Source organism: Sebastes fasciatus, chromosome 10 (assembly GCF_043250625.1).
Source record: "Sebastes fasciatus isolate fSebFas1 chromosome 10, fSebFas1.pri, whole genome shotgun sequence".
NCBI lineage: Eukaryota > Metazoa > Chordata > Actinopteri > Perciformes > Sebastidae > Sebastes > Sebastes fasciatus.
The window spans coordinates 21,370,018-21,382,254 of NC_133804.1; the positions used below are offsets into that span (position 1 = coordinate 21,370,018).

A 12,237-nucleotide genomic window follows, 5' to 3' on the forward strand; every position below is an offset into this window, starting at 1 on the left:
GCACTCTGAAATGTTATCCGTCTGGTCCTGAAGGGATATCTCACATACACACACACACACACACACACACAGATACAGAGCACCTTGGGATTCCAGAGGTAATGTCACACGGATAGCCAGCCAGATAAATGTTATCAGTCCGCTCCTCAGCTCCAGTCTGTTACCTGCAGGCATCCTGTGTTTTATAGCAGCTGCAGTAATGACACAATCCCAAACTATTACAAAAGAAAATATATATGTGTGTGTGTGTGTGTGTGTGTGTGTCTCTGTGTGTGTATGTTTGTATCCACAACATGAATATGGTTTGGCAGCAGGATGAGGAGTGTGACTCGACAGAAAGAAAAACATCTCTCGGCCCAGCAACCTGCTTAGAAACTCCCACTGGCTCAGTAGCATGTGCGTGTGTGACGTGCATGTACCTGCAGACGTCTTTATCCGCTGACAGCAAAGTGAGATCCAGGTCTCACACGTAGGGACCAATCTGCTCTGTTCTCTCTATTAGAGTAAATATCAGTGTGCGTGTATGTGTGCGAGAGAGACTTTGTATGAGATTATCTTCCTCTCTGCTTTATATGACTGTACGATTCAGTGTATTTGCATGTGAGTAACAGTGTTTTTTTTCCTTCTTTTGTGATTTCTAACACTATATCCAAGAATTAGAAGTTATTATTGCGATACAAATTGTTGTGATTTGTATTTAGACATGACTGTTTTAATACTCAAAACCTTTGCGTCATGATGTTTCACTGAAAATCTTGGGGTGGCACACCAAAACCAAAAGCCAGAACTGAATTTAAGGAATTCTATGATGCTCTTATAGTAGGCTAGTTGAAAATAAGGACTGATATACTTTGGTTTCTTATTTTACAGTTAATGTTGCTAATTATCTGATGTGTATGCATACTGGTACAGTTAAGCTTTTTTAGTTCCACAACAATTCTATTTTAATGTCTTTTGTATCTGTATATAGCCTACATATGTTTGGCGATTCATTGTTCTTCAAATAGGCTAGTTGACCTTTTCCTTAAAGGAACAGTGTGTAAGGGGATTTATTGGCAGAAATGGAATATAATATCAATAAGTATGTTTTCTTCTGTATAATCACAGAAAATAAGAATTGTGTTTTTGTTACCTTAAAATGAGCCGTTTATATCTACATAGGGAGCGGGTCCTCTTTACTGAGTCCGTCATGTTGCACCGGCATGTTTCTACAGTAGCCCAGAACGGACAAACCAAACACTGTTAACTTTTCCCGCTTGGGCCGGAGTTGGTAACGTTACTCGCTGCTGCTGTCGCTGCTGCTCTCTCTCTCTCTCTCTTGCTTCACCACTCACTTCCCACGTACACACACACTCTACAAACTGCTCTTTTGAAAAGACAAATATACAGCTTTAATTTGAAGGGGTACATTGATTGTAAGGAACAAAACATGTACTGGGAGCAAGCCTACTCAAGTTTAAAAACACCACACAGAGGCCTCCCATATTATGCGACTCACGAGGGGTGGTCAGCGATTGCATCAGGGTGGCCGTGGCCCTCCCTCCGTGGCCCCGGGAATGCTAACAACCTCCTTCTGCATTTTCTATCAGCCACGCCAAAGCTAGAGTGTTTTGGATTGGAAGGCTCAGCACGAGGTGAAGGAACGGCTCTTGTCCTTCAGGCACATTTATCAAGCTCTCAAAAGAAACAGAATGGGGAAAAAAATATGTCAATCACATGCAGGAGAGAAAGAGAAAGGAAGTCTGAGATTGACAGACAGAGCCGCAGAGGGAGACAGGCAGAGGCAGACCCTGTCAGTCCCACAGGGGCTGAAGAAACCAGGGATATGTTAGGCAGCGACGGAGGCTGGTTTATACTTTTAATTAGGGCTACCAGTAAATGTGTTGTTCAGTTTGTGCTCTCTTTGGGTCGCAGCATGGAGAGTTGCATCAACATGCATGGCGGTGTAGGATCAGCTTTCTTTTGGAGCGCAGAGGAGTGTGATCACGCATAAAAAACACAAAGACTGGAGTAGCTGAATGGTTACAGCACATGCCATGTAACCGCAACGTCCCGGGTTGGATTCCAGCCTTCGGACCTTTGTTGCATGTCATACCCCCCCCCCCCCCCCCCCCCCCCCCCCCATTATCATCATCTGTCAAATAAAGGCAGAAATTAGGGCTGTGTATTGGCAAGAATCTGGTGATACGATACATATCACGATACAGGGGTAACGTTTCAATATATTGCGATACTGTATATTGCAATTTTTTTAACCTAATTTTCGGAAAACTGTCATAGAGAAAAGAAAACCACCATATAAATACAATCTGAGTTTAAAAAAGTTTACTTTTTCATGCAATCTGAACAGTGGAATCTGCATTTGCCTTCATCGCAGTCTCTGTAACATCAAACATCACAGCACTACTTTGAGAGGGCACATACACTGAGAGGGTGTAAATGAAATAAAGTATTGACTTAGTTCATCTTTGCATGCAAACTGTTATTAATTCAAAATCGATTCTGCATTTTTGAGATTCGATACAGTATCACAAAACATGATATATTTGATATTTTTGATACTTTCTTACACTCCTAGCGAGAATGCCAAAAAAATACTAATAAAAAAAAGATTTGGTAAAAAAACAACAACACAAACACAGATTTATCTGCCCAGTGGACAAAATGCAACGATCAAGTGGCCTCTCGCTGCAAACAGACCTTTGTCCATTGGTAGTGTGTGTGACTGTGAGTGCACAGTTTCCCACATGGATAAGATCAATCATCTGAACAAGAGATTGACAGCTTCCCCTTCTTCTCATTATTTTGTGTGTGTGTGTGTGTGTGTGTGTGTGTGTGTGTGTGTGTGTGTGTGTGTGTGTGTGTGTGTGTGTGTGTGTAGCCTGCACTGACACAGAGCTCCACAGTCTGGCTGCCAGACTAAAGGACTGGTTCGGAGTGCTCCACCTCGACGCCAACAGAGACCTCAAATCCTCTGACAGCTTTGACTCCGCCACTGGACGTGAGTACATCCCCCCACAAAATGTGTGTGTGTGTGTGTGCAGCCCTTTCCTGTTGAACAGCCACGCTTTTCAGTCCTCATGAGGGCGCCTGTTGACAGCAGCGACCCCGCTCTGTCCTCTGTAATGTCAACATGTCTGAACACATGTCAGCTCTGCCACCGCACACACTCAGATACTCTCAGTGTGATACTTGAATGTGAAAAAAGATAAAAATGTAAGTGACCTGGACACGTTATGCACTTTCAGAAATGTTCAACATCAAGAATTCCATTATCTATTTTTTCCCCTCTCTGTCTCTTCTCTCCTCTAGACTTTGACACCAGCATCTTGCCCATCTGTAAGGACTCACTGGGCTGGATGTTCAACAAGCTTGACATGAACTTTGACCTCCTGCTGGACCAATCGGAGCTGAGTGCCATTTACCTGGACAAGTATGAGCTGTGCATGAAGCCCCTCTTCAACTCCTGTGACTCCTTCAAGGACGGAAAGCTGTCTAACAACGAGTGGTGCTACTGCTTCCAGAAACCTGACGGTGAGGAGGGGGAGACGGTCGAATAAAAAAAAGGAAAAGACAATAATAAGATGTAAACAGTAGGGCTGTCAATCGATATTAAAAAATATTATATATTATAAAATATTTAATCTGGATTAATTGCATGATTGTTTATAGTTAATCGCGATTAATCACAAATTAATCGCACATTTTTTATCTTTTCAAAATGTACCTTAAAGGAAGATTTCTCAAGTATTTAATATTCTTATTAATATGGAAGTGGACATACATAACAATATGCTTGCTTTATGCAAATGCATGTATATATGTATTATTAGAAATCAATTAACAACACAAAACAATGTCAAATATTGTCCAGAAACCCTCACAGGTACTGCATTTAGCATAAACAAGTATGCTCATATCATAACATGGCAAACTGCAGCCCAACAGACAACAACAGCTGTCAGTGTGTCAGTGTGCTGACTTGACTATGACTTGCCCCAAACTGCATGTGATTATCATAAAGTGGACATGTCTGTAAAGGGGAGATTTTCGTTCACATATCTTGAGGTCAGAGGTCAAGGGACCCCTTTGAAAATGGCCATGCTAGTTTTTCTTCGCCAATATTTGACACAAGTTTGGAGCGTTATTTAGCCTCCTTCGCGACAAGTTAGTATGACATGGTTGGCACCAATGGATTCCTTAGGTTTTTCTAGTTTCATATGATACCAGTGTCTTCACTCTAGCTTCAAAAGTGAGCCAGGTTGCATTACTGCGTTAAAGAAATTAGTAGTGTTATAACAAATTTGTTTTAACGTGTTATTATCGCGTTAACTTTGACAGCCCTAGTAAATAGTAAAACAATTTGAGGCTAATGCACAAGAGAAAAAGATGATAATAATAATGTAACAATAAAACCAATAAAATAGATATGTATCACAATGACTGGTACCAATTATCTGTAAAATGCAATTTTTTGACTGAGACTGTGGTCCTTTAAGCGGATGATGGATTGAGGAGGATACAGAATAAATTCAGGCAGAGATTGAATATCCGTAGTCGATGTGAGGACAGAGGATGCATTGAGGAATGAACAGGTGACCAATATAAGGATAATCAATAATATGTTAGCTAGAGTAGATGGTAAGACAGAGAAAGAGCCGTTTTCAGTTAAAATTATGCTGGTAGAAAAACAAGCTCCATTAATGAAACTGTTTTGTGTGCTCTCTGGTTGTAGGACTGCCCTGCCAAGCTGAGAAGACCAGGATCCAGAATCAGAGTCGAAGGAAGAGCCTCATAGGTCAGTCTGGATGATTGACAGCTGTCAGCCACTGATTCCTGTCTGAGAAACCAACATGCCAACCTTTAATGCGAACAAACACACACACTAGCATGAAAAATCTTTGATCTCTTTATTAAAGGAGACCTAGTATGTTTATTTTCAGGTGCATACTTGTATTTGGTGTTTCTACCAGAGCATGTTTACATGCTTTAATGTTAAAAATATTACTTTTCTCTTACCGGCTGTGCTGCAGCACCTTTTTTTACCCTCCCCGCCCGAAAAGCCCAGTCTGCTTTGATTGGTCAGCTGGCCCACTGCTGTGATTGGTCAACCGAACCAAACTCTTTGGACTCCGTTCTACTATAGCTCTGCTCAAACTAGCTTTGTTTGAGGGTGTGCTGAACTAGCCGCTAGGCAGGATTTATGCAAATGTATTACTTGGTGACATCACAATGTTACGGAAGAAAAGGCGGGACTTAAAGCAAGGTGTTTTAGACAGTTCAGGAGCAGTGTTTCTGTTGGGGAGAGTAACTCCCTTTGGCGTGGACTTTGAGCTTTGTAACTTTGCAGACCTTTTATATGCACAAAACAATATATAACTCACTAAAGGGAATGGAAAAAGCATAATAGGGCCTCTTTAATAGTTTAATAGTTTCAAGCAGAGAAAATCAATCGGTGGCATAAAACACACGGTACACACACACACTATAAAGCACATCCTGACATTTTGTACACATGTCGCCTGTCCCCTCCGGCAGATCGTTCACAACAAAACAGAATGAAAAATGAGCTCGGGCTGGGTCAAATGAAGGTAACACAACTAGGTGTGTGTGCGTGTTATTGAAAATGACTGCTTCCCTTTAAGCAGGATGTATGGTCGTTGTCCCGCAACCTTCACAGCAGTAATTGATTGTTGATCTCGCTCTGCGAATGCACAAGAACCGTGGTCACTTTCATGTTCTCCACCCTCTCCATCACTTGCTTTCTCTAACCTTTTCCCCCTTCCTCCCTTCCTTTCCTTTTTTTTCCTCTCCATCTTTAGGCTCTTATATTCCCCGTTGTACCGAGGAGGGCTACTTCAAACCGACCCAGTGTCACGGCAGCACCGGCCAGTGTTGGTGTGTGGACAAATATGGCAACGAGATCGCTGGCTCCAGAAAACAAGGCAACCCTAACTGCGGTAAGACCAAAACACACATGTTCACTTATAGCTAAACAAGGGATTGGGCTCCCATTTGTCTAGCTGCCTTTCAGAGTAAATGCTCTGATCCAGGTGGACTGCTGTCTGTCTTTTATCTCCCTTTGTAATCTGCTGCTGCTACAGATGAGAGAGACTGCGGAGCTTCTCTTTAAAACATAACGTACTGCTGAAACACTTACAACACCAACTTTATCCCAATTCTTTGCTCAGTATCTCTCCCTGTCTCTCTTTATCTTCACCGGTATCTACGCACCAGTAATCATTTAGGAAATAGATAACATTAGGCGTGCCTCCGGATCCAGTCTGGCTGGTGTACTATCAGTCATGTGTCTGATTCTATCTGCCTCTGATATTCTGCTTATGTAGCTTTGATAAAACGCCAGCGACTTGCGAGTCAAGTCGGAAAATCCGTCACAGTTGTCAGCAGAGAGCCGTGTCAAAAGATTTGTTATAAACATGAGTTCGTAGCAGTGACTGAGTCGCACCTTTTTTATAGGAGAATAAACGCTTAAGCTGCTGGCATCCAAGAAGATGCATTTAGACAAAGAATATATATAATTAAGTGCTTTGATGTGTCAAAGACATAGTTAACAAGGCAGCGGTGGAAATTCAAAGGGAATGGTCAAAAAGCCAATAGAAGCACTTTGCTGCAAATCAATAGCCGAGGGATTTCATTGTGGGAAAAAAAAGAACAATAATTAGCACGAAAGAATCCAGGCAGATATACTGATTACCAATCAAACAGCCAACGCTCAGTCACAGATTACGGCTCACACGAATGCCAGTCTAGTCCAAAGCCAGTAATTGCAGCTTCCAATATTGATGAGGTGTCTCTCCGGTGCCACACACACACACACACACACACAGACACACACACGCACTGACAGCAGCAGTCCTTTGTCTCCGCTTTAACAAGCTCATCTAACTCTGGCTGAGTGGCCTCAGGCTGGAGCAGCCTGGAGTTCTCCCGTTCGGCCTTGCATAGCAAAAAAAAAACAGGTAGCAATGCAGCAGCTCTCCGCTTGATAGCCCAAACACAAGGACACCAAACTGATTTTAACACTGTAAGTGCCACTCAACCAGAGTATACTTATACCCAGGTGTAAATAGGCTGTTTTGAACTGGGATTTTGAGGTTTCCCAATTCCACAAAATGCTGGAGGCAGCAGCTGAGATAATGACTCCTGTTCACGCTGTAGCTGCACAGGATGCAACATTAATGCCAAAAAAGATTTGTTTGACATCAGAATGTTTGCAGGTGTAGCTTGATGTAACTGCCAGACAACACTGAAGCTGGCGAGTTGAGTGGAGGAATGATGGACGGGATTGTGTCACCTTCTTCTCTTCTTCTGTGCTGCCATTTATTTTCTGGATAGGAGAACAGACTACTGTATATGTATACTGGTCAGTCATGACTATGTGAATATAATTGTAGTTTATAGTCGCCATGGTCGGCTCTGGAGACTAACGCAACAAGTCCACCAGATCTGGCGAGGACGCTATAGGGGACACACTGCTCCACTCAACTGGCCGCTGAAGCGGTGACGTATCCTATCGTGGAATGTACCAATGTAATCAATGCCACTGCTGAATCTTGTTTCATTTGGATTGCCTAGTTTGACAGCTTGGTCCAAATTTTGTGAGCCAGCCGAGTCATGCTGGACGGGCTCATTTGCATAAAGTTGAGTTTTTCAACTATGCAACTATGCAAATACAGACCCTCTCCAACTCGCCGCTGATGGGAATATCATTATTTTTTTAATTTGGACCTCATGATGTTGCTAGATGATAAGCGAAGAAATCACCAAAGTTATTGCAATTCATGCCAAATTCCATGGTAATCCATCCAACTGTTGTTTAGGCATTTCATAAAAAAGCACAAATGGTTGTGCCAGCTAGACGGCTCAATCTGTGCAACCATGAGCCGCTGAACCCACACTACTTGATCTATGGCAGGTGGAGACGCACAGTATACAGACTCTGTTACACATGTAGGGATCTCACTGTGCTTCTAACCCGTCTGTTTGTCTGTATACAAACTCCTCCCTACAGATGAGGACCAGGAGACATCGGGGGATTTTGGCAGCGGCGGCGCCGTCATTCTCCTCGACGACCAGGAGGAGGAGCCATCACAGAGCGGGCGGAGCCGGCAGAAGAAGAGACGGGGCCGGATTCACCCCAGAGGAGCCATTGAGGACGACGAGGACGAGGACGACGACAAGGATGACGAGATTGGCTACGTTTGGTAGCTCCGCTCCATTTTATTCTGCCATCAGCCGACCAGGAAACTCAGCACAGATCTGAAGCCATTCCAATGTCTCTTCCTCCTCCAGTTACTTTGGCAGCAGCAGTCCACCTTTTGGCTCCTGAACTTGCTCTTGTGATCCCTGTCCCTTATCCATATCTCTCTCTACAGTGAACCTCATCCAATCTCTTCATTTTCAAGTGTTTCGCTCTTTCCTCAGACGGAAAACAGAGAACCTATTATTCAACAACAACTGTCAAGCTGTCCACTTTCTGCCTCTACCTTCACCCAAACCTGATCTTTAACCTCTTCTATCATGGACTCACTTCTCTATTTCCTCTATAACTCCCTCTATCTCTATCTCTGTATGTCCATGTCAGAGCCTCTGGTCAGTCTGTGAGCCCAGATATATTAGCTGATGTACTGGATGTAAATATGTTTCCTCCAGGAAGGCCAGATTGTGGATCAAACCCTCCCTGTACTTCCATCAGCGGTTTCATTCTCATGTTCTGTGTTCCACCGTCGGGGCTCCTTCCAGTGTTCAAAGATGTTCCCACACCACGTTCCCCGGCTCTGAGATGCTCCCTCACCCTCTCTGTTATTTCACGGAGGATTGTAAATTATTTACTCGTTGATCTTGAATGTCCCAGAAAGCCCAGGAAGCAATGAGATTAATGATGTATTGTCGTTGTTGTTGCATGTTTCTCATCGTGTTTCTGTAAAAGAGAGATTTACCTGGCCAGGTCTAAGCTCTATGCATCTCAAACAGAAAGTGATGCCTATTTGGCTGCTACAATACTTTGTTGCTATGTCGATGCTGTCTAGTGTCTTTTTGGTTCTTCTCCCAATCTCAGGAGGTAGGAAGTTGCATTGCAGAGCGATAGCAGTGTAGAAAAGCGAACTGCGAGGGCCTACAGTCCAAATCTGCGGCGTTTCAGCCAGCTATCCTTTTACTAATTGGTGAGTAGGGCTTCTGAGGCTGTTTGGCTGTGCATATATAGACACTAGAGGAAGAAGCTGCTCCTGAGCTGGGAGGACACATGAAGTTCGGGCGAGCAGAGACGAGGCTCTGTTCTGCCACCCAACACTGGATATGTTCGTGATTTAAAAATTGAAATCCTCACAATGTCAACTAAGTGAACTTTTATTTGTAACTTTGAAAATTTAAGTAAAGTGGCACTTTGGGTGTCTTTTGAACCTTACAGGTCCGTGTCCATGTGTCTCTTGTTCTCCGATGATGTACCATTTTCAGCTCGAGCGTCGCATTTCATCTTTATTTCACCGAATCATGATGAAACAAAAACACATCTCTTTCCTCACTGTGAGACCACAAACACATTTATATGAGTTTCCTGTGCTTTTTTTGGTTTCTCTGCAGTAGAACTATCAAAGCCCTCCATCAATCCTGACCTTTTCTAACCTTGAGAGAGCAGCCTCTCCTGTTAGAAGCAGACATAAATGGTAGCCGCAGAAAAAAGGAATACTCTTATCACTTGCCTTTGAGAGAGGTGAATCACAAAGCCAGCAGTGTCCAAAAGAACATAAAAGCTTAATGAGTGTTTTTGTAATATCACTGGCTAATGGGAACAACTGACCCCACTGGCTTGAAACAGCCCGCTCAGCACTTTGAAAACACATTGTAACAACAATCGGAGGCTAAAAGGACGACCGAATCTTCTGTCTTGAAGCAGCCTATTCAGCAGTTCACAACCGACTCTGTCAGATACAATAGACAATGGGCTTAACTATGTGCATCAAATTATGCCAGAGGCTGTGGAGGGTGTATAATCATCCTGGGACCTTCTTCTTCTTCTGTCATGAGGCTGCATCACAAAAGCTGCACAGAAAACGTCTCATTCGTTCATCTTTCAGCGCGTGCAGCGTCTGCTGCTTTTTTGCCTGCATTGCATCCCCTTTATTCCTTACCTTGCATGAATTATGGGCCCGACTTCCAGTTATTCCTTTCACTGAAGCTGCGTCTGCGGGCGTTAGCGGTATGTTACAGGTGTCTCCCCTTGTCTTTTCACACCTTAAAGGAAACCTATCTTTCCTATTGTGAGTTAGATGTGAAGATTGATACTACTCTCTTGTTTGTTCAGTAAATATGAAGCCGCCACCAGCTAGCCTGGCTCTGTCCAAAGTCCCAAATACCAAAGTATTGACATTTTTGGTGGCAGTTTATTTTTTTTATACAATCGGTGGTTCTTTTTTTTTAGACAAAATGGAGCGGCTTGATGAAGTTGTCATTTAACGTGAGATATTGTTGTTTGCGTTTAGTTATCAGTGTGCTATAGAAGTCTACAGATGTCTTTTACTTGAACTTTGAGAACGCACACATAGCGAGGTGCAGAACAGTGTGAGTTTCTATCTAACTCAAAACACATTGCACAACTCATATCCAGTACACCATTCTCCATCTTCCCTTCATCAGATTTTTTGACCACTTGGAGGCAGCAAAAACAAGCTGTATACAACGCTGACATACAGTATCATCACCTTTTAAGATGACAGCAACATTATAAGTTCTTTTGAGTTGTGTTCTGGTTCTTTAACTGCTCAATGCTCCACTATACTAGTCGTTTAACTGTGTCTGCCTGAGTAGGTAGCATAAAACAACTAAAACACCTGCCTGCTGTGGCTGAAAGCTACACTGACGAGAGCCATGAGAATCAAGCAAAACTGTAAAGTTGCGGGCCATGAAAGCAAAACAATAAACCGAAAGTTACTGAAGCGCTCCTTAATGCTGAGTGGAACTGCAGTTTGGAAATAATTAACTGTGGGTTCATCAATATGAGTCATGTGATCCATTATTAATATGAAAATAGTGATTATAGCAGCTTTAAAACTTTCATCTTTACTCACTCAAATCCATCTCCTGTAATATAAAGCTTTAACTTGTACAGCATCTTCTTAACACTGAGAAGTTTAGATGGAAAAAGACCAAGCTGGAAATAGCCCAGCCATGTGCCAAAATTGCCTCTTCAGCAGGAGAAAAGTCCAAGTGGCTCCCCAAAGTCCTCAGGGTCCAGAGTGCTGTTGGTTCTCCCAGGTAGTTTCCGTTCTAGCTGTGCGATCAAGGACCGATTTAGACGCGCAAACCACAGGGGAGCGCAATTAACTACCTGACAGAAAAGAAATCCAGCAGTGCTCCAGGGCCCGAGGACCAGATTTGAGGATCACTGGTCTAAAGCCTGCCTATGTAATTGGCACAGACATTGTAATAAGTAGGGATCATCTCTCCCTAATCTGTCACAGCCCACCACTTCCACTCACACTCTCTTTCATGCTTGGCTGCCGCGGCACCATAGCCAGCTCGGTGAGCGCCTGAACAGATCAGACCCCCTCGTGCCCCCCGGTGGAGGATTCTTGGATCATTCGCTTCGACGTGGTAACCAACGACACTATTCCAAATTTGCAAATTTGGAGAGAGATCATACCCGTTCTCGTTAACACTCTGCCAGTGAGGTCCCTCCGATAGCACTAAATTGCTGGGTGTAGCCCCTCTGCTAAATAAATTAAACAGGAAACAACTCATAAGCGGTTCCAGTGGCTTCACTCCTGTCAACAGCGATAATTTAAATTGGAACTTTCAGGTGAGCAGTCAGGCGAGACCAAACCACATTAAAAGACGTGTCACATTACCCTCGCACCAAGAAATGCATTTACCTATTTGGGTTTTCTAATTCATTTTTCTCCCTATCTGATTGTTGCGGCTCCACCTTGTCCACCAGGAGCTCTAATGCTGTTGTCGCCGTGTTTCTTCCTGAAACAAGTCCATTATTTTTCATGCAACACAAATGTGACTTGAATTTATGAGCACAGTGTGTGACACCAGTGCCCTCTGGTGGTTTGATCCTGGCTTTGAGGATAGGACCAGTTCACACTACAGCTGGTTACACATGCTTTTAAAAATGCTGCTCTGAGAGGTACCCTGGTGGCTTGGGGCTTTAAGGCGCTGACCATATAATTGCAATGCCCCCTTGGTATGAATGAGTGTGGTCATTCACCATTT

At 43.3% G+C, this 12,237-nt stretch overlaps 1 protein-coding gene across 1 annotated transcript in view; it reads left to right on the forward strand.

The window, feature by feature from the left end:
* Nucleotides 1-9,427, forward strand: part of spock1 (SPARC (osteonectin), cwcv and kazal like domains proteoglycan 1) — a 116,252-nt gene extending 106,825 nt beyond the window's left edge. Inside the window, exons 8-12 of the mRNA XM_074648971.1 lie at nucleotides 2,882-3,001; nucleotides 3,313-3,534; nucleotides 4,736-4,798; nucleotides 5,823-5,960; nucleotides 8,033-9,427. Coding sequence (XP_074505072.1) covers nucleotides 2,882-3,001; nucleotides 3,313-3,534; nucleotides 4,736-4,798; nucleotides 5,823-5,960; nucleotides 8,033-8,229 — 740 coding nt within the window. The 3' untranslated portion in view covers nucleotides 8,230-9,427. The remainder of the gene's footprint in view (nucleotides 1-2,881; nucleotides 3,002-3,312; nucleotides 3,535-4,735; nucleotides 4,799-5,822; nucleotides 5,961-8,032) is intronic.
* The last annotated feature ends 2,810 nt before the right edge of the window (nucleotides 9,428-12,237 follow it).